This window comes from Anoplophora glabripennis, unplaced genomic scaffold, assembly GCF_000390285.2.
Source record: "Anoplophora glabripennis isolate ALB-LARVAE unplaced genomic scaffold, Agla_2.0 scaffold17, whole genome shotgun sequence".
NCBI lineage: Eukaryota > Metazoa > Arthropoda > Insecta > Coleoptera > Cerambycidae > Anoplophora > Anoplophora glabripennis.
In genome coordinates, this window is record NW_019416231.1 from 743,531 (window position 1) to 766,822 (window position 23,292).

A 23,292-nucleotide genomic window follows, 5' to 3' on the forward strand; every position below is an offset into this window, starting at 1 on the left:
GGTTGAAATCAACGAATAACCAAGGCTTTAGTTTTTATCAATAGTATATTTATAACATTAGGTATACAAAATTGTATTTATCACAATGTAGTGTGACGGATCTCTGTTGAAATAACTAATATAATACACCTTTTTTTATAAACTATATCTAAAAATCTGAGTAGAGAAATTCTTCAATAATAACTACATAGTAAATAATTTATAAAAAAGTGGATAACAATAATTTAACGTAGAGTATCCTAATTAGTGCCGGAGGAAAATAAGCTGAAAAAGGCAATATGCACCATGCAAATGATCTAGGTGAGTTAATTTCTTAAGAGTTCTTTTTTCTGCACACCTTTTATTCGAAGCACTTGTATCACTTGGATTGAGCTTATACATAAAAAAATGGATATCAACAACACCTGTTCGTTACAAAAAACGTTTTTGAATTCACTACTTTAGGCCGGAACGTTCACTTTGCTTCCCCTCCTTCTGCTCAGCTGCTTCCAGAATCTCCTGTCGAGTTGCTTGTCCTGCAACAGAAGACGACACCACAAATTCACAAAGATGTTACGGATACTACACAACAATTGATTACCTTCAATCGTCGCGGAGAGAGTTGCTTAGGCGAATACGAGGAGTGGATGCTGTCTGTTTCCGAATCCTCAGCGCTGAATACTTTTATTAAATGTCTACCTTCAGGGAACGTTTCGTATATCCTTCGCTCCGGTTTGCGCACATTGAAAAATTCAAATCTGAAACAGACACAGGACATCTTATATTCCTTTATGTTTACTAATTCTTCTATTAATTATGTTTAATAATAATAAAATATATAATATAATAAAATTGGTGCAAATGAACTGTTTTTATATAAAAATCGTGGTGCAAAACACGGACACCGTTGAAGAATTAGCTACTGCGCACGCTCGTTACTCAAAGCTCTTCGTTTGTTGAACTTAGTGCTACCAATTCGTGGGGAAAGTTCCGTGTTGTTTGGAATTTATAGATAGAATTGTGAAAATGGGGTAAAATGTCTGTCACTGTGGTGAAATTCTATATATTCTTCAATACTACAATTTTAAATCAGATGTCTTGTCTATAAAAAAAGGAAAATTTGTTCAACATGGGAATTACCACTTCACGAAGTTGGCGGCACTGGTTGTACTAAATTTGTGTTTACGTGACGAGACGAGCGGTTCGTGATTTTTTTCATGTTTGTGCCTACTATATATCTGCTATTTCTCGTTCGTTTTGTGTATAAGTTAGTGCTTTTGTGATAGATAATCAAGTGAAACGTTTATTGTAAACTGTTCATTGTTAAAGTGTTTTGACAACGGTTTTGGAGTGAAGCTGGTGCAATAAAAACCACCGACTGCAACTTGTTCAAGAAGTACGTGATTTTGTTGGTAAATTTCATTTCCGAAGCGCTGTATCAACATCGTTAGCGACCAAAAGGTATTTATGTAGCTATTATATCCTCTTTCACCCCCTGATTTACCAAGTGGTTCCTAATTAGTAATTAAAACTATTTTTGCTATTTTATTGTTCTCGACAGCCTCGTTGTAAAACTATTTGGTTTCAAATAAGAATTGTCCATAAATTTTGATCTGACAAATTACATATACATTTTTCATTATTACTGAATACATTTCAATCAACAAATTGACTCTTTTTGAGGCACCCTTTCTTAGACCTGACTGACGGAGTCGACCCCGTTGCCTCCTGTCTGGGGATGGTTAACTTTCCCTAAAACTAGGGTTATGTAAATAATTAGACTCTTGTCTTGTATATCTAGTGCTAATAAAAATAATCATAAAACATGACGTACTTAAATTTCAATGAAAAAATCACCAAGTCACTCACATTTTAACGCTTTTGGACCTCGGCACCCTCTCAATATTTACAAACTTGGCTGTCGGCTTGAACCGATTGAAGAAGAATGTGCTTTCGGCGGCGTCGTCGTCTGCGTTTTCGGCAGCCTCTATAATACGGCGATAGCTTTCCGACCGGTGAATCTTCGTCGGTGCTGGCTCCGTCGGTGTCGAAATAGTATCCGCTGGCGGAGAAGGCGTCGTCTCCGGAGCGTCGTACCCGGCGGTAGGACTTGCCGGAGGAGGAGGATCGCTCCCCGCGGGGCTTGCCGCAGCACCCGAACATGTGTCAGCAGCATCTCCAGTTCCGCTGCCCTGCCCGCAATGCAAGAAGAAGATTTATTTTTTTGGAAACAGTTTTGACTTGTCTACTCCACGAAATACAAATATTACCACCGTTTCCTTAGGCGTAGCCCAATTCTTTATACTTTTGCGCGCAAACGTACAAAAACACGTAAAAAAAACTATCCGCTGTAGCAGAGGGATATATGGCCGATCCGGTAAAAAACAAGAATGGAATAACAAAGAAAATCAGTGGCGTTGAAGAACTGACTCAAATTCAATTAAAATGTCATCTACAATCTAATCCCTCATGCTATTTTTACCTACCTGTTCTGGAGATACCGACGGTTCCGTGGGTGGGTCGATCGATGAAGAAGACGACGTTTCGGAACCCTCTTCTATGAGCGGCTCCAAGGTTCTTCTAGGCAACAGCCCCCTCATTACAGCTCCACTGATCGGGGGCGTCATCAGGAGTTCGTCCATCATTATTTCCGTGTCGTCCCCGAAATCCGAAGACAGAGATCCATCGTTTGGCTATGCGAAAGGGAAAATATTGATTTTTGACACTGTCGGGAAGCTGAGAGATGTTGATTTCGTGAAGGAAACAGAAACATGCTGCAGCAAAGTCGTGCAATCACGAATAGCCTCGGAAGAGTGAAAATAGTGAAGCAATAAAGACGTGCGACCCACTATACTTGACTAGTTTTAGCTGTACAGTTTATTCAATTGAATTAAATAAATTAGTTGTAGTATCCAATTAAATTAATAAGTAAAAGCCTCGGTAAGCTGTAAGTATGGAACAATGCTCGGAACAATGTTTTTTTTCGTCCCAACTGACTAAAGCGTATGTTTGGCTTTTAGCAAGCAGAGCTAAATTATTCGAGAAATAACATATTCGCTGACTCTAGAAAAACTATACAAATTTTCATGCAATTTAAGCGTAGTCTTTCCTAACCGACTGTTTGCCTTCATAATTCGGTGAATTAGGTGTGTCATCCAGATCCTCTCCGCTTGTGGGAGTCCCCCATATCTCCTCCCCCGACGTAGCCCCCGACGTTTCGTCCTCTTGCTGGTCTTCACCGTTGACGGCCTTGTCCGCCGACCTCAGATACCTGAACGGAGATTATTTACAAAAACACCTCGAAGACGACGCGTCCTTACCTATCAAAAAATCCTCCACTCCTATAATCTTCGCCTAACTTCTCGAAGAACGCCATTTTTTCCGCGACGAAAGTCCCCGCTCTAACAGTCCAGTGCCTGATGGCGGAAGGATTGAACGCCTCGTTGTCTACTCCTCCGCGGTAGCTCCTTTCGTACATTTCTTCCTCTTCTTCCAATTTTTCTTCGTCTTCCTCCTCATCCTCTTCGCTTTCCGATGAGATGTTGTTCTCCCAAGCGTCCTCGTGACCTTCGGAGCCGAAACGTTCCAGACTAGACACTGTCCCGAACCTTCTAAGGGTGGCTATTGAACTGCTGAGGGAGTGGTAGGGGTGTTCCTCGGTTTGGGGCGAGTCGTCTGGCGAATTGTCCACATCGTTGCAAAGATCGAAATGTTTTAACTGAAATAATACAATTAAAACAATTGAAAACTTTATGAACTCCGTTGGAATTGGTAAGTTCGTTGTGGAGCAACGAAATTATCAAGTTGGTATACAGAGTGATTCATAATGTCATGTACCACGTATTCAGACCAACAAGTAACGTCATTCAAACGTTGAGCAGAAACAGTGGATTGCTCCAGTCGTCTTGAATTTTGCAATTGGTTTCAAAATCAAAATGCACTGGATTCGAATTTTATTAATAAAGTGCCATGACCGATGAGTGAGTGATTTTTTTTAGTCGTACTGTCATTTCAAATAGGTAGGTAAGAAGATATTCTTTGAAAAGTAATAAGTCACGCAGTAAGGTATACGTACTACAAACTGGATAATTAGTTGAACATTGAGTCACCCCGCATAATAGTTTCCAAAAGGGACCAATTTTTGATAGACTCAAAACTGAATTGTAAATCTGTATAAAATATATTTAATATATATTTCTATTTAAAATGTTGTTTTATGGATGTTTAGTTCATTATAACAATCTATGTCCTTCTTACCTCTATCTTATTCCTAATGGGATTGTCGTTTCGATCTTGGTTCACGTTTTGGCACTGAAGGGGATCTTGCCTGTTCCTATTTTCGGTACTGCTGGTTTTAATGGAACTCTCTGGTGTGGCAGGTACTACGGAGATTTTAGGAAGGGGGGTCGAGAAAGGGTCCATTTTCAGCAGGCTGGTTACTGGATTGGCCATCAGTCCTAAAAGAAAATCGTCTTCTAAGATATTGTTTTTAATATACAAATAAATACAACAAGCAAGCACGCAGGGAAAGCACGGACGTCTCTGAATTGACAGATCGTATCGGTTGAAAATCTAAGAAAACGGAAGGAAATTGTGATCAAATGGAAGAAAATTTTAATATCTTTACCTTTACGTCAGCTTCAATCATTTTGGATCGCTCGGTATTTTTTCTAATACATCGAGTTCTGTTTTTATTTAAAAATACGTACCCAAAAGTACAAGAGGCTGCCATTCGTTCCCTTCACTGTCGGTTCTGTTGTCGATTTTTGGTTCGGAGGTCTTCACGTTTTCCCCGCTGTTGTTGCAGTCGCTGTATGTTTTTATGCTGCCATTGGCCGTTGCGTTGCTGCTCAGGCAGTTCTTGTGGCACTGTCGGCAAACCGGCACTGTTTCGGGCATCAGGGGGCTCGATCTGACTGTCACCTAAATGAAAACAGTTTTTTTACAATTTTTCTCTTTTTTCCCAAACGTATAGTTATAGACACGCAGTTTTCCAAAATCCGCGTTGAAAGCTCACCTGGCTCTCCGTCGTGGTACTCTTGGAGGGACTCTGATCCGCGTCGGACAACATCTCCTCGCACCTGCTCTCACTCCTCCTGACATCCATCGCTGAACACGTCACGTTACCCTGAGCGTCGATCAGCATCAGCTCCTCCGACCGTTTCCTGAGCATCTCCTCCGTCCACTCCTCGTACACGGGCTCCATCTCGGGCGTCTCACAGGCCCGGGTCTGGCCGTCCAGCTGGCCCTTCATCCACTGCTCCAGGTGGACGGCGTTGCACTTGCTATTAAAACTAGTTTTGCACAACTGTTTGCACTTATGCTCAATAAGGGCGTCTATTTGTTTTTGTATCTCTTTACTTTCGTTTTGACAGTTTTGGTTTAGGTTTTGCGGGGTCTGAAAAATTTGTATCATTAAAAGTGCACCCGACTGAATCGAGAAGCGAGTCTAAAAGGGCCCACCAACGTACACCATCTCCGCTAAGTCTTTTAAAATGTTTTTTCAATGGCACACATTGTTTATAATACAACATTCTTGAATTTGCTAAATTAAAGCTATGGTCTTAATTGGCGAGGTAGCTTATATTCTTGTTCAAATTAGACATGTCGAAAAAAATTTACAATGCTTCTAAAAAGCGGTATCCTTAAAAATGTCCTTCTATCGATGGTGGATGTTGGTGAGAGCCCGAAAAAATCTAAGGCAAAAAGGTTATTAAAAAGCGAAATGTAATAACTTAAGCTTTATTTGCAAATATATATAAATTACATTTCTTTTTAGTAACAATATAAATAATTTGAATTCTAATAAAAAATGAAAAACTATTTAACTTTAATTTAGATACTAATTCATTTACTTATTTCAATAATGTAAAGGTACTTATATGAAATAGGCAGTCGTTTTGGTACAAGTGCTTTTGCAAAGGAAAACACTGATGGCACAGTTTTGTTATTTTTAGAAAAGTGCATTCGCTGATGGGGCGCCGAGACTAAATTTAGAAAAATTTGGCACGATGAATCACGGCGCGTATGTAGAAAGTTAACATTCGTTTGGCACATTTTTCTTTTCTTGTATCGCGAATGATATACTGCAAAATTGAGACTCACAGTATTTGCAAATGTAACGTCATTTGTGTGACAAACTTATTATTTAAAAATATAGGTCCATTATTTTCTATCCAACCAAATCATTATTGTCTTTACAAATTCATATTTAAATTATATTTAGTCCAGGAAACTACATATTGGCGTAGCTGTTACTTGATGTAGTTTATAGTCCAATTAAATGGGCTTTTAAATAGCAATTTTTGTCAACTTGCCTGAATTTTTAATGTAAGTAAGTTAGTTTGAGGTTTATGTATAATAACAATAAATAACAGTAATTTTTTTCTTGAAATATCCTTTTATTTTATCTATTTTCATCCCTGGCTGGGGAAATTACTGTCACTTATTGTTATTATCACTATACCTCGAACTAACTTATACCAACAATTCAGGCAAGTTGTCAAAATTAAAATTTAAAGGCCCATTTAATTGGACTATTTAGATACTGGTAAAAATCGCTCGAAAATAATATATACAATGAAAATATAAGTTAGCGCCATGGAAAAAAGTTGTGCTATTCGTAGGAAATGTAAATATATGCAAAAATGACTTCCCATAATTTCCAATATAACTTTGTAAATATGCAGTTTAGAGAAAAAACCGTTACTAATGAAATTGTTTGTTATGAAATTTCCTACAAGAGTTGTTTTGATATCGCGCATGTCATATTTTTGTTGCTAGATCTCCAAAACAGCGTAACAAAGTAGGTAATGAAAATCGAGGTAATTTTGACAACTGACAGGTAGGAAATTGTCCAATTCTACAAATGTGGATTCAAGTACTTTTAATTATTACAAAACGAAATCCCAAACCAGATCCAAATTGGTGTGATAGTTTTGGCATGAGACAATTTGTTGTTTAATTTCAACGCGAAATGGCATCATTTTTTTTGCGTCAATGCTGGGGTTAAAGTTAGGCATTTTAATTGGAGATGATTTTTTTTTACATTTACTTGGACCCCTTAACTATCATATAGAATTGTTATAATATCAATTTTTTTATTTTTAGATTTTTGGGGCGATTTTAAAAGTTCGAAAAACTTTGACTTTATAAACAAACAATATCGTGAAGCGGTTTTGCGGGTTGGAAAATATATCTAAGTATTAAAAAAGCACTCGGAAAGACCTTTATCTTGAAAAAATATCGCCAAGACGACGATGAATTACAGAATTTGAAATCGTGCGTTATATGGCTCCGATTTTGATTATTTTTTTTTTAATCCGATATAGCAAAATGAGAGGAAATCAGTTATCAAGATTTCATTAAAATATTATAAAACCTTATCGGCCTATTAGGTACAACTACTTAAAATTTCACATATTTTATTGCTGTTATAAACTACATTCACATAAATCAGCGGCACTGTGTGGAACCCTGGGGTTCCCCATAACCTCTCTGGTGGTTCCGTGACTCAGTCAAAAAGCACATCCCATTGATTATAACGAGCGTTCAAATAAAAACGTGGTCAAGTTGGTTCTGAAAATTTGGACGTAGGGCGTAGCGTATAGCAAATGAACTTAAACGTCATCTGTCAAAGCGCTATATCGCCGCTATCAATTTGAATATTTTCGTTTTAAAAAGCGTTTAAAATGGTGTTTTCTCAAGAACAAAAAGTGTTTATCATAGAGTCCTACTTTAGAAATGGACGCAAGATTGATGGAATATGGAAGTATTCTATTGAGGAATGTTTCATAGAATTTCAAAATCAATTTCCCGGCGTTGTTGAGTACAAAATTTTTCAAAGTGCAGTTCAGCGTTGTGTTAATGTTTTTCGTGAAACGGGCAGTGTAACAAGAAAAGAAGGAAGCGGCCGACCTAAAAAGCGGACTGAAGAATTAAAAGAAAATGTCCAACAAATAATGGAAAATGCGCCAAGAACTTCTGTACGTGTTTTATCACAAATGGTGGGAGTATCAGTCGGTACCTGCCACACAGTGTTAAAAAAAGATTTGCGTTTGTTCTCCTATCGTTTAACTTGTCAGCAAGAACTTCATGAAGTTGATTTTCCGCGACGGGCTGTATTTTGTGAATGGTTTTTAAACAACTACGGTGAACTTCATAATATCACCTTTTTTTCTGATGAAGCCTGGTTTCATTTAAGTGGTTACGTAAACTCACAGAATATGAGAATGTGGTCTTCTGAAAAACCAGATAACTTTTTTGTCGAGGGCCCTCTACACGCTCAAAAAATTGGAGTTTGGTGTGCTCTCAATCGAAGGAGGATTTATGGACCTATTTTTTTTAATGGTACTCTTACTGCGCAAAGGTATAGAGAAGAAATTATCGCTCCTTTTGTTAACCAGCTGGAAGAAAACGAAATTACAAACTTTTACTTTCAACAAGATGGCGCAAGGGCACATACGGCAGGCGAGACGATGAATATGTTGAGGGAAGTTTTCCAAAATCGACTAATAAGTCTCAATGCTGAACATGAATTTCCACCGAGGTCATGTGATATTACGCCGTGTGATTTCTTTTTGTGGCCTTACCTTAAAAACACTATTTTTGAACTGCCTATTCCTGATTTAAACCATCTGCAGGCTCGACTTATAGACAAGATTCGTGAAATTAACAATACCCCGAGCATCTTAGAAAATGTCTTTAATTCTTTGAGGAACAGGTGTGAAAAGTGCTTGGAACAAGGAGGGGGACACTTTCAGCAGCTGCTTTAATTTATTGTTATAACAAGGAGGGGGACACTTTCCGCAGCTCCTTTAATTGTTTGTTATTGTTATCACGATTATTCTTTAAAATAAAGTTATCTAGTCATTAACGTAATTGAAACTGACAGCTGCTATACAGCTCGTTGAGAAATGAGGTTAAGTTGGTCGCTATAAGCTACTCCATACTACCAATGTGTCAGAGCCAACTTTGACCACGTTTTTATTTGAACGCTCGTTATTTACTCTCTTTTTTTAATTATCCCATACATATTTACTATAAACTTTTAAAAGCCTTAGTTTAATTTTTAATAACAATTAGTGGAATATTTATTTTGTTAATCGTAGTAAAAGTTTGAAGACCGCTGACGTAAATAATAATATCGATGGTAGATATACGTTCCTCACTGTTACATAATAGGTATTAGTTTTAATATTTATGTACCTAGTATATGATTTTTTTGTTTTTTTGGATGACTTGTAGGCGATATAAAATTTTAATTTTTTGCAGAGAACATTAGAATTGCAATGTCTTTGATAAGCAAATAAAAAAAAATTCTGAATGGGCCCATCGAGAACGAAATGTTTTCGAAACCAATAGAATATCTTATAAAAATTTGGCATATTACAGGAATAAATATTAATATATAATTTGAAGCGCCAGCGAGCGATTGCACTTTTCCCCACAACGCGATTTTTTCGTTTAATTCTCGCTTTTCTGCGATATCCCGTCGATATTCAGGCAGCTCAGATCGTAATCGAACTGAGTGACGTCCCAGGGCTCGTCCCCGAACGTCAGGAACTCAATGTCGTCGCTGTGTCCATCAGTGTCCGAACAGACCTCGGTACTGGGCGTGAGGATGGCGGAGGGGGAGGGCGGCCCCTCGGGGAGGGTGTTCTGCCGGGGCAGCAAGCTGCTCTCCGAGGTAAAGTGCGACGTGAAAGCCTGACTTACGCCGGATGAGGAGCGGGACGAGATGTTGGCGCTGGGTGTCTCGGGGGTGCGGTCTAGCCGGGCGACGGGATTCAGATCGGGAGCGAGACATGGCATGGAGGTGTCTAGTGTTTCGTGGCCTTGACGCACCTGACGACGCTGCAACGTGAGCGACTCTGCCGACTGCAGGGTGACCACGGAGGAGGTGATGGGGGCGTCGGGGGATTCTAATGGAGAACTAACCGAGCTGCCGTCCATGCCGGAGTTCAGGTGGAAGCTGCGTGCGCAACAACATAGCTAATGTCATCGGGGGGGTGATTGTAGTTCGTTTGTTTTGGTAGAAGCTTGGGGGGCGTGTCGTGCGACGCTTTGGGTGGGTTTTTGACTTTGGTCGGAAGAATTCTCGCAAACACATGGTTTATTTGAATAAAAAAGTTCTAACAATATCGCTTCTATATTTTCGTTTAGAAAATGGGTGTCCCACCACGAACTCCATCAATGGATATCTGGGAAACTGCTAGAAGGATTTTTTTGAAATTGTGATGGTGTGATACGGACCGTGGGGCCTATCAAGCTAAAATATTTTCAAGGTCATCGTATTGTCAGCAAAATTTAGTTTTCCCGGAAACATACGTTTATTTTTTTGTGCAAATTAGACATTTTGTAGAAGAAGACCTAATTTATCAAATTTGACGTGAAAATTTTCCAGTTTTTATACAGGGTGGTCAAAAAAAAAGTATCGAATATGAAGTTCAGAAAATTGGGAAAACTCGAAATTTTTAAATGGAAACCCCTAATTTTTTTTAACGTATTCGCATACTGCAAAATAATTAAGTGCACTTTTGTTAAAGTTTCTCCATACCTAGACCTAGCGGTTTTTATTTTATTTACGAATTTACGTTTTAAATAAATTATTGTGTTCTATTTGTGGTTAAAGTTTGATTCACTCGAACTGAAACACCCTGTATATTGATTATTACTGATATATTTTTGTTTTTAATTAAGTGGGACTCAGCATAGCCCACTAAAAACGAGGCTCAATACCTTAAATGAAATAATTAATAAAAAAAATTTTTTTTCATATTTATTTTCGATTCTAGCGTTACGGAAACAATTTTTCTACCAAGTATTCTACCAAAATAAAAACGTCAAAACCATCAAAATTTCACCGACAACGTTTGACTGCATAATCACGGTGATAAATAAATACGATGTTCGAAAAAAGGTAAATAAAAACTTTTTGGTTTTTGAGTTCAAAATTTGCAAATATAAAACTAATTTAATTAATAATTTCATAACCCATTTACGGATCACGTTAAAATTTGGCTCATTTATTCAAATCAATATACTGGGTGATAGTTTTCTCCGGTTACCTCTCTCTTTTAGCGGTCAAAATTTTTACAGTGGTCGTATTTTTGAAACGGGCAGTAACACTGGAAAGGTCGTTTTAATTTTTTAAATAAGTTTTTGATAATAATAGTCCAAATAAATCTGCCAAATTTTAACGCGATAGGTAAAAGGCTTATGAAGTTATTAATTAAATTAGTTTTATTTTTAACAACTTTGAAGGCTTGTAATTCAAAAACCTAAATTTTTTATTCAGCTTTCTTTTCGTAGATCGTAATTATTTACCGTCGTGAATATGCAGTCAAATGTTGTCGGTGAAATTTTCGGACACCCTGTTATAGAAAATGAGGTACTTTCGCAAAATTAAAAATTTTATTGTTAAATTTGTGACTACAATCACCCAATAGATTCTAAATGATATCCATAAAGACTAACTAATCTACTATTTGTGTATTACTAACCGTAACATGCATAAAAAGTAATCATCACTAGTGTCCAAAAATTTCCCTCATGTTCTCCAAATTATTAAAAAAAAATCTCAGTTTATATCGGAAAAAGTTTTACTTGTTTTTTAATTAATATACAGGGTGTTCCTAAATAAGTGTCGCAACGGAAAACTGTAAATTCCTCTTGAAAAAAGAAACATTATTTTCCTCTTCCATTTCTCTCTCCGGGCTTTCGTTTTCGAGATACACGGTGTCAAAACTTTAATTTTTTTTTAGTTTTTCGCCCATATCTTAGGAATCGTTTGAACTACAGGACTGAGCTTTTGTACACACATTACCACTATTAATAGCTACTTTTTCGCACCCTTCTCGAATTCATTGGACGTGCCAGTGGTGGAGATTTTAAGGTATCGTAAGGGTTTTTCCCCCCCTAAATTTTACGCCACTGGAAAAATTGACTTTTGACAGCAAATTCTAAAGCGCCAATGAATTTTACACAATAAGAGTTCTCTTGGTTCATTGCTCTAAAGTCAACCGTTTTCAAGAAAAATGACTTTTTATGAACAAAAGCAAACATTTTGCTAACGTTTCGAAAATCTTTTGTAATTCAAAAAATAGGTAGTAATAATTAACAATTTTAACGAAATTTAACAACAGATAGGATTTTAACTTTTTTTTATCAATTTGGCGAGTAAAATTTACAGAAACTGTTCAAAATTACGTCCGTTGGCTTGAATGCACGCATTACATCTTCTAATCATGTTTCTTTCTGCCGCTGCGGCTTCACCTCTATCGGTCAACTTTTCGATAGTATTGACATGGATTTCATAAACGATGCATTTCGTTCTCCGGATGTTCTGTTCAGTTACTTGCACTTGCAAAATGTTCAAAATGCAAAATGCAAAATGTAAAAAATTTTCGAAACGTTAGCAAAATGTTTGCTTTTGTTCATAAAAAGTCATTTTTCTTGAAAACGGTTGACTTTAGAGCAATGAACCAAGAGAACTCTTATTGTGTAAAATTCATTGGCGCTTTAGAATTTGCTGTCAAAAGTCAATTTTTCCAGTGGCGTAAAATTTAGGGGGGGAAAACCCTTACGATACCTTAAAATCTCCACCACTGGCACGTCCAATGAATTCGAGAAGGGTGCGAAAAAGTAGCTATTAATAGTGGTAATGTGTGTACAAAAGCTCAGTCCTGTAGTTCAAACGATTCCTAAGATATTGGCGAAAAACTAAAAAAAAATTAAAGTTTTGACACCGTGTATCTAGAAAACGAAAGCCCGGAGAGAAAAATGGAAGAGGAAACAAATGTTTCTTTTTTCAAGAGGAACTTACAGTTTTCCGTTGCGACACTTATTTCGGAACACCCTGTATTTTAAAAATTTTTGTATTCTTAGTGATGTATCAACTTTTATTCTAATTTTTAGGCAGCACAGGATATATTTGCTGTTGCACTTCTTTTATTTTCATATTATCTTTCTCTGACACCCTGTATATCGTTTCACGCGAACAACAAATTCTGTTATAAAAATATTTTCCAAAAACACCCTTTGCTGTCTACAGGTCAACTTATTCAATTTCACCGCTTCCACTATCTAATTCGACTATCTTTATGGATACCCTAGACCTCTATTTCAAACTAAACCTCAACAATAAACTCTTCTAGAAAAAAACGGTTAATGAAAAGTGCGTAGTGCTCATAATGCGAAATTTCAAGCCGTGACTCACATCTGTCGCTGCAGCAAGTTCTGCCACACGGCCTTCAGTTCGAGGGTGGGGGCTCTTAAGATCACAGTTTTCTTGTTGGCGTTCTTCCTAGGCGTCCTGGTCAGGTCGGGGCCACAGTGCACAGTGGGGCTCTGCGCCTTAGCCCCCTCCGGGTTGATTGTTATCCTAAATTCAGTGTCTGAAAAATTCCACACACCTGATTGCGCGTAAAGCGTTTTTATCTTTACGCGCCCCCGAATACAATACGCATTAGAGCGTAGGTAACATTTTACTCTACGCGCCAGCGCGTATTGTACATTTTATTTTACGCACCAGCGCGTATTGTACATAGTACTCTACGCACAAGCGCGTATTGTACATGCTACTCTACGCACCAGCGCGTATTGTACATTCTACACTACGCATCGGCGCGTATTGTACATTTTACTCTACGCACCAGCGCGTATTGTACATTTTACTTTGCGTACCAACGCGTGTTGTGCATTTTACTTACGCAACAGCACGTATATATTATTCTATTTTAGCTGATAGTGCTTAAGTAATTTGTTTATATTTTATTTTGCTGCGCTTACAGTTATCGACAAAGCTTGTATATAACTGTAATCTTGACGAAGAATTTGAATCAAGTAGGATTCTTTCCATCTTTCGCATTGTGTTACGTACCTTTTTTTCTCACGTTAAAAAACATATCGGTTATATGCGCCAAGGGTAGCGGTTCCTCGATGACGAACAAGACGCGGTCCCTAGAAGCCTTCGCGAAAAGTAGCAGGTCGCTGAACAGCAAGGTCCAGTACTGTCGGACGTTTCTACCCTCCACCCTGCCAAGGTCACCACCGAAAATCCACTGTCGCCCTGGTTTATTAAGTACAAAAGGCTGAAATAAAGAACAGTATTAGTTGAGCAAGGAAATTGGACTACAATTGCACAGTTTTAGTTCTTTTAAGTAATGGCATTGTGGGAAAACACTACTCTGCGGACTACAGGCCCCATCCAACATTGAATTACACCTAAAGTATCTAGTAAACTAAAATCATTCGTCGGTAGAATCTCCCCACATTGTGACTTTATCATAATTAGTTAATTGTGAAAAAGGATAACAGCAAAAAACTATAAATTAGCCGTTGCTTGTTAATATTAGGTACTTAACAAATGGGGAATATGTACTTACTTTGCATTTAGTAAAAACTAGCCTATTTTCTAAATCTTGAACAGTTAGTAGGGGTCTACCCTCCCCTACAGGCTCCATGAGTCCTGCTTCCGAAGTTATTTCTCTATAAGTTAACTGCAAAAAAAAATATTTGTTAAATATGTAAACATTGCTATTGTTATTGTCTTAATGATTCAGATAATCCGATATATTGTGTACTCATTAATTTTCTCTACTCTAGAAGAAGAAATTATGATTTAATTTAACTTATTCAGCTCAGGACATCACTGAATTAGGATGATTGCCACGTCATCGGTGGAAACGTCTTTATGTGTCATAAAGATATAGCGCTCTTTTTAGAAGAAACTGGGAAGGTACAGTGGTATTCATATTCACTCAGCCGGTGATATTCGAGGTGTATTGTTGCGGAGCTTGACTGATAACGATGATTGTATAATTTGCACTTTGGAGATTCATTAGCCCTTCGCCTATCGAAATAATCGTCAGCAAGAACTGAGAGATGCGCGACTATGAATGCGCGGGAGCATGACAACTACCAGTACTACCACCAATAATATATTTGGTTCTTATGAAACCTTAAAATGTAAATTATACAAATTTTTCAGTTATAGAATTTCCTTTTTATTCTAACATGTAATTTCTCAGCAAAAGACAAATTATTCCCCATACACTTACTTGTAAGTCGTGCACAACTTGAGTTATCACAGGAAAATCATCATGATTGGGTTTGGTATTGTTCTGCACGGTCATCAGCAACCTCAGCATGTCCCTGTAGTGTTCTAGGGGTTTGTGGATGAACGTGGTGATATCCGGCCGTCGCCTAGGTATCTGAGGCACCTGCAGGAACCTAGTAAAGTCCGAGTTGGAGTTCTTCGTCTTATTGGCCAGGATGCAGTCCGCCTTTTTGATTCCTGAGCAGTACCGCTTGTACGCCGACGTGATCTCGTGCAGTTTTAGGTGGTAGGTCCTCGTCAAGTGGTGGAGCTGGGGTTCCCCGTCTTCCTGCACCAGGTGGTCGAGGATGTCTTCCGTTATGCGGAGGATCTGAAATTTCCAAAAAAGTATAGTTTTGAAAAGTGTCATCAGAGAAAACACGACTTATTTTCTCGCTTCGGCTCTGGAAATAACGATGGAAGTATGTAAACAGACGTAAAAATGCTCGGCAATTTGCTGTTAATAAATTCGCGAGGAAAAACGTCAATAAAACTCATAATACTTATCAGAAACGCAACTCTCCCAACATTAATCTCGATAAATCCGGTGATTTATTACCTCCTCGCAGTTCTGGAATAATATCCTGTGCTCGGAGGGGGTGATGAGGTCCTTTCTCTCGGCTAGAGCGGAGACGAACCTCGCTATGGCGAATTGCAGCCCTGTCGCGTATTGTTGCTCCTTGCTGATTAATTGGTACATCGCCTTCTTGCGGTTCTCGTCAGGGTTACTTGTCGGCTTCTGAAACACGCAGAACGCAATTAATATACGACGTGACTCTCGCTATATCCTTGAAATAAAATGGAGAATGTACCGAGTACCTCAGTCCTGATACACCAAACTGAAACGAGGTAACGTATTCGGACTGGTTTGTAAAGTAAATATCTTGCCTTACGCGCTAGTGCGTAAGTAAATTGTTTATATTTCACTTTGTCCAGGCAACAGTATTCATAGCTGTCGTATTAGCTGTTATCTTGCTATCGGGACCCTCGAAATTCAGAATTATTTAGTAACGATTTAAAAATATTACATTTACTTACGCATTAGTGCGTAAGTAAATTATACATTTTACTATCTCACTATAGCAGTGCTCTCAGCTATCATGTTGGATGTCACTTTATTTAAACGACCTTCGATTTATTCAGAATTCAGAATTATTCAATTATAATTTATTATTAAATTTACTTACGCAATAGTACGTACAGCTGTTGTCTTACATATTACTTCGCTGTTACGACCTCTTAAATTGTCAAACTGCTAAATATTCTGTAATAATTTATTAAAATTAAATTTACTTACGCACTAGTGCGTATTTTACGTTTTAATTTCTCACGATGACAGTACTCTCAGCTATCGTGTTAGATGTCACCTTGTTATTACGACCTTCGATTTATTTAGAACTCAGAATTATTCAATTATAATTTATTATTAAATTTACTTACGCACTAATGCGTAAGTAGATTTTACATTTTAATTTATCACTATAACAGTACTTTCAGCCGTCGTGTTGAATGTCACCTTGCTATTGCGACCTTCAATTGATACAGAATTCAGAATTATCCGATTATATTTTATTGCTATTAAATTTACTTACGCAATAGTACGGACAGCTGTTGTTTTAGATGTTGCCTCACGTCGCGACTTCTCAAATTGTCAGATTAATTACGATTCAGTAACAATTTAAGAGAATTAAATTTATTTACGCAGTAGCGCGTACGTAAATTTTACATTTTAATTTGTTTCGGTGATAGTTTTCTCGTCCATAGTACTGGATATCATTTCACTGTCACGGTCTTTGAAATTGTCAGATTGGTAGAGAATTCATAATTATTCAATAATAGTTTAATATTAAATTTACTGTGTAATAATACGTTAGTTACTGTATTAGATATCATCCCGCCGTGATTAAGGTTACAATTAAAATTATTTACGCATTAGTGCGTAAGTAAATTGTACAATTTACTTACGCACTAGTGCGTAAGTAAAATTCACATTTTAATAAGTAGTATTACGCTATACATAGTAACATTTTCTCCTTAGCTTAACCCTATAAAATTCCATATTTCCTCTTCCAAACGAGCGTTATAAAAGGCAGTAATTTAGTATTATGTGTCTCTTGCCTCTCGTTTATTGATCTGTCATCGTTACGTGGATCACGAAGTGAAATATTAGCTCGGAAGTAGATGCCGCGAGAATCGGGGTGATATGTATAAACGACTACGCAATGTATTTCACTTTTCCACGGAAAATCGTTATCTGTATGTGTACATGTAAACTGAAATAGATTCGTGGATATTATAAATGCATGCGTAAATGTCTACACGTGTATATACCAACCACGTCAAATTGTCAGATGATCCAATTACGCACCGGGGGTTATGCGAAGGGTGCCAACAATTACCTGATACCGTTATTAATTTGAAGTGGGACTAGGTAATGAATAAGGCACGTAATTTTCCATTTATTCTTATCGATTGTGTGTTTATAAATAATTCTTTACGTAATTCCCTCGTCAGGCTTAAATTAGATTTTAATTATACGGCTATTTGGAACAAAGTCGTTATAGCTATAAAAAGCATTAACTAATACGACAGAGTATTAAAAGTAAAACGATTTTTTTCTTAAGAACTATGTGTCTATCATTTTTTGTTTTCTGGGTGTTAAGGCCAACTTATTTTAAATTAATTATGTCAATATTTCCAAAAATGTATACAGGGTGTGCCACGGTGACGAGACATTAGACATATTTCAGAGACTACTTCGATTTTAATTTTAAAAATTTGGACAATAGTGTTTTCCACCTAACGCTTCCGGTTATACCGAAAGTTGACGTCATCTTCGTTATTTAAATGGAAGACCCTGTATATTATTGCAATTTTGGATTCTACGTCAATTTTTAGGTGAACTTTCGTAAAAGTTTCCTATTCTTAAAGTCAACCGTTTTTGATATGCTTATTTAATTTAAAAAAAAAAAAAATTAAAAAAGCACTGCCTAATTCAAAAAGATGTGTATTTTACAGTAATAAAGTTAGAGCTATAAAATTTATAGGGGACATAACTAAAACTCTAAGCTTCCCTGCCATAATATCAAAATGACTTAATTTCATACAGGGTGGTAGAAATTTAATGCCGAATTTAGTCAANAAAAACAAACATTTTTTTTTTTCGTATCTCTTGTGGAAATATGTTAGTTTATCATGTTTTAAGAACACCCACAAAATATCAGATCTAAATCAACTTTTTTAGAGGTCGCTCAAGATTTTTAAAAATTTCCAAAATCGTCAAAAATTGAATTAAAAAAAAATTTTTTTCTCGTTATTTTATCATTTTCTAGGTTGACTGAAAATTTCAAATCGATATTTTAATTTCTAAAGGTCACTCATAATTATTTTAACTTTAAAAGTAGTGTACCTAAAATGTTTTCGAGCGACCACTAAAAATAAATATCAACGAACTAATCATTTTTTTTATTAAATTTGATGAACAAAAGAATAGAAATAAATCACGTGACACTTAAAAAATTTCTCGAGGTAAAATTACTACCTCACTGAGTATCAAATGTTTATAATTTTTAATTTTTTTTAAATTTAAGTGTCTTGTGATTTATTTCTATTCTTTTGTCCATCAAATTCAATAAAAAAAAATTATTAGTTCGTTGATATTTATTTTTAGAGGTCGCTCGAAAACATAGGTACACTGCTTTGAAAGTTAAAATAATTATGAGTGACCTTTAGAAATTAAAATATCGATATGAAATTTAAAGAATCGAGATTTTTTTCAACCTAGAAAATGATAAAATAACGAGAAAAAAAATTAAAACAAAATTCAATTTTTGCCGATTTTGAAAATTTTTAAAAATCTTGAGCGACCTCTAAAAATATTTTTTGAGCTGATTATTTGAGGGGGCTCTTAAAACGTGATAAACTAACATATTTTCACGAGACACGAAAAAAAAATATTGTTGTTTTTTTTGGGCCACCCTACTATCCATGAATAAATAATAATTTAAGAATGCCAGCATTTGACTTTTCCATTCTTTAACAATAAATAATACGCAAATAAGCAATCACTGTATGTGTTAAATTGACAACAATAAACTGGTGGCAGATCTATATGAAATTATGGAAGGGAAGCTTAGAGCTTTAGTTATGTCCCCTATACATTTTCTCGCTAACTTTATTGTTGTAAAATACACATCTTTTTGAGATTAGGCAGTGCTTTATTAACTTTTGATGAAAAAAATTAAATATATCAAAAACGGTTAACTTTAAGAATAGGAAACATTTATGAACGTTCACCTAAAAATTGACGTAGAATGTAAAATTAATATACAGGGTGTTCCATTTAAAATAACGAAGATGACGCCAACTTCCGGTATAACAGGAAGCGTTAGGTGGACGCCATTATTTTAGTTGAGAAGGGCACTCCAGAAAACACTATTGCCCATTTTTTAAATTAAAATCGAAGTAGTCTCGGAAATATGTCTAATGTCTCGTCATCCTGGGACACCCTGTATAAATCTTATCTAATGTCGTTTTGTATATTTGCCTACACTGATTGAATAATAAAAAATTATTTATGAAGTAAAAAAAAAGATTTATCCATTCTAGCCCCACAGCTCCGACCTGTAGATTTGACTCTCATCTTACTTTAAAGTGGGTTTTTCATAATCCCTTTGTACAACTGAAAGAAATAAGGCAGTATAATAGATCTTGCTCCTTACGGATAGGCAATTTTAAATACATCTATACACTTTTCTAGTGAATATAATCGATTTACCGACTAAAATTTGTAAACAGTTTTGTTGCATATTTTTTATTTCACAGCTACAATATAAAATTGTATCAATAATACCTTCTGGATAAAGCGGGGTAGGGGGGATGTGGCAAAAAATAAATAAACTAAAAAAAAACATGTATTTATGCACAACGTAAATCACATTTAACAAAAATGACAAAAAGAAATTATAAATTACAATAATTAATAGAGAAACAAAATGAGAAATTATAATTCCTCAAAAAAAAGGTAATAAAAATAATAAATAAATAAAAAACAACACGTAAATTAAAGACAGTAAACAAAGCTAAACACAATAATGAACATGAGAACCTAAACTTAAAGGGTTTTACTTACAGGTTACAGATATACTGGCCATAATAAAATAAATAATGAATACATACAAAAATGTACAAAATAAAGAATTAAGAAACAAAATCATTCATTCAATTTTTTGCAATGAATATTAAAACACCATATCAACCTGCTAAACATTTCAAAAGTGAAATAAAAATGGCACTGGAAGTCGAGCAATGCAACTAATTATTCCTCGAGTTTGTACCACAAATCGATTATTGAAAAAAAACAAGGTGGTGTCGAAACCGTCGAAGAAAGACGCTCTAAACGATTACCCCGCTACCAACCTCGGCGCTGAAGGTGACCTGGGGCAGATGCAGCTTCCTCCTGCTGTAATCCACGGAAGTCGTGTTGGTGGAGCACACCGTCGACGGCCTGCGTTGCACCAGGTTCGAGGAGGACGTGACGGAGGTCACGGGAAGGATGGAGCTGCTGCCTAGCGTTCCCGAGGTGGCTAGGGGCGTGGACACCCTCTTCACGCTGGGCACGGACCCGTTCCTAGACGGGTTGCGTCTGAATATCTCCAGGGTTAATTGACTTCCGTAAGATCTGCAAGAAAGAAGTCAATTACCGGACTGGATTTCCCCACAAAATATATATCTGCAACTTACCTAATTAAATTCAAAATATCAATCTCCGGCATCATGACCACGTTGTGCTTGTCCACGAAGATGATGTAGTCCCCGGGGAGGATCCCCGCCCTCTCGGCGGGCAACCCCTTCTCCACCCTCTCTATCCTAGGGGGGTGAGTCCACACCACCGAGAACCCGAAGCCGGACTTGGGCGGCCTTATCAGCCTCTTGGTGCACGTGAACGGTGTCCTGCCGTTCCTGTTCCCGGTGGCCTTCCTCTGGGTGGCGGCGGACGTGGCGTCCGGACCTTCCGTGGGGTCGAGCTCCAGGTACCTCAGGAAGAGGTTCTCGTCGGCGTACTTCTGCTGCTCGCTGAGCACGGACTTGCACGTGGACTTCTTCAGGTCGTTCTCCAGGTCCTCCAGGCTCATGAGCTCGTCCACGCTGGACTGGCTCTCGCACATCTTGGCGTCGGTCTGTACGTCTGTCGTCGCGGCGTCCTGTGTTATCGGCACGTGCGTGCACCGGCCAGTCGATTGAGGTAGCAGTCTGTAAGAGCCGCTAAATCCCTGAAAAAAGAAAGGTTTTGAAAATTTGCTTTAACTACAAGGCGAGGTAAAAGTCCTCAAAACTAGTTTCCATCTACTCGAAATTACTTTCTATGGTCAAAAATAACGAGCGTTCAAATAAAAACGTGGTCAAGTTGGTTCTGAAAATTTGGACGTAGGGCGTAGCGTATAGCAAATGAACTTAAACGTCATCTGTCAAAGCGCTATATCGCCGCTATCAATTTGAATATTTTCGTTTTAAAAGGCGTTTAAAATGGTGTTTTCTCAAGAACAAAAAGTGTTTATCATAGAGTCCTACTTTGGAAATGGACGCAAGATTGATGAAATATGAAAGTATTCTATTGAGGAATGTTTCATAGAATTTCAAAATCAATTTCCCGGCGTTGTCGAGTTCAAAATTTTTCAAAGTGCAGTTCAGCGTTGTGTTAATGTTTTTCGTGAAACGGGCAGTGTAACAAGAAAAGAAGGAAGCGGCCGACCTAAAAAGTGGACTGAAGAATTAAAAGAAAATGTCCAACAAATAATGGAAAATGCGCCAAGAACTTCTGTACGTGTTTTATCACAAATGGTGGGAGTATCAGTCGGTACCTGCCACACTGTGTTAAAAAAAGATTTACGTTTGTTCTCCTATCGTTTATCTTGTCAGCAAGAACTTCATGAAGTTGATTTTCCGCGACGGGCTGTATTTTGTGAATGGTTTTTAAACAACTACGGTGAACTTTATAATATCACCTTTTTTTCTGATGAAGCCTGGTTTCATTTAAGTGGTTGCGTAAACTTACAGAATATGAGAATGTGGTCTTCTGAAAAAACAGATAACTTTTTTGTCGAGGGCCCTCTACACGCTCAAAAAATTGAGGTTTGATGTGCTCTCAATCGAAGGAGGATTTATGGACCTATTTTTTTTAATGGTACTCTTACTGCGCAAAGGTATAGAGAAGAAATTATCGCTCCTTTTGTTAACCAGCTGGAAGAAAACGAAATTACAAACTTTTACTTTCAACAAGATGGCGCAAGGGCACATACGGCACGCGAGACGATGAATATGTTGAGGGAAGTTTTCCAAAATCGACTAATAAGTCTCAATGCTGAACATGAATTTCCACCGAGGTCATGTGATATTACGCCGTGTGATTTCTTTTTGTGGCCTTACCTTAAAAACACTATTTTTGAACTGCCTATTCCTGATTCAAACTATCTGCAGGCTCGACTTATAGACAAGATTCGTGAAATTAACAATACCCCGAGCATCTTAGAAAATGTCTTTAATTATTTGAGGAACAGGTGTGAAAAGTGCTTGGAACAAGGAGGGGGACACTTTCAGCAGCTGCTTTAATTTGTTGTTATAACAAGGAGGGGGACACTTTCCGCAGCTCCTTTAATTGTTTGTTATTGTTATCACGATTATTCTTTAAAATAAAGTTATATAGTCATTAACGTTATTGAAACTGACAGCTGCTATACAGCTCGTTGAGAAATGAGGTTAAGTTGGTCGCTATAAGCTACTCCCTACGTCCAATGTGTCAGAGCCAACTTCGACCACGTTTTTATTTGAACGCTCGTTATTATTTTGAAGGATCTCTTTGTGGGCAGCCATAGCCAACACAGTATAATGTGTCTTCTTAAAAAATAACGACTTTATTCAAAACGAAACATTAGCAAAACTCTTACTGTACTTTAGTATACCACTCTGTATAAATATTGATCCTGGCGGACATATGCAATTATTTATTGGTTTATTATCTCGGAAAGGCTTCCGAATTAAAGTTTACAGTGATCAATATCGAACTGACCTATCTAGAATGAAACGGAAGATATTCCTGTATGTGTTGGTTTCCTATGTTGGCAATAATGTCACATTATAGTGGTCATTACGACGATTTAGTAAACTTGGAACCCGGCAATGTAAAGTTGTAAATATTACAATGCGGTCTTCACTAT

At 37.1% G+C, this 23,292-nt stretch overlaps 1 protein-coding gene across 1 annotated transcript in view; it reads right to left on the reverse strand.

The window, feature by feature from the left end:
* Positions 1–272: 272 nt before the first annotated feature.
* Positions 273–23,292, reverse strand: part of LOC108917757 — a 45,928-nt gene continuing 22,908 nt past the window's right edge. The window contains exons 5-21 of the mRNA XM_018724506.1: positions 20,822–21,351; positions 20,498–20,759; positions 15,639–15,818; positions 15,042–15,410; positions 14,367–14,480; positions 13,862–14,072; positions 13,199–13,376; positions 9,826–9,952; positions 4,997–5,377; positions 4,689–4,902; positions 4,282–4,436; positions 3,300–3,697; positions 3,094–3,250; positions 2,466–2,672; positions 1,849–2,171; positions 581–737; positions 273–515 (exon numbers count right to left, since the gene is read on the reverse strand). Of these exons, the coding sequence (XP_018580022.1) occupies positions 441–515; positions 581–737; positions 1,849–2,171; positions 2,466–2,672; positions 3,094–3,250; positions 3,300–3,697; positions 4,282–4,436; positions 4,689–4,902; positions 4,997–5,377; positions 9,826–9,952; positions 13,199–13,376; positions 13,862–14,072; positions 14,367–14,480; positions 15,042–15,410; positions 15,639–15,818; positions 20,498–20,759; positions 20,822–21,351 (4,038 nt within the window). The 3' untranslated portion in view covers positions 273–440. The remainder of the gene's footprint in view (positions 516–580; positions 738–1,848; positions 2,172–2,465; positions 2,673–3,093; positions 3,251–3,299; positions 3,698–4,281; positions 4,437–4,688; positions 4,903–4,996; positions 5,378–9,825; positions 9,953–13,198; positions 13,377–13,861; positions 14,073–14,366; positions 14,481–15,041; positions 15,411–15,638; positions 15,819–20,497; positions 20,760–20,821; positions 21,352–23,292) is intronic.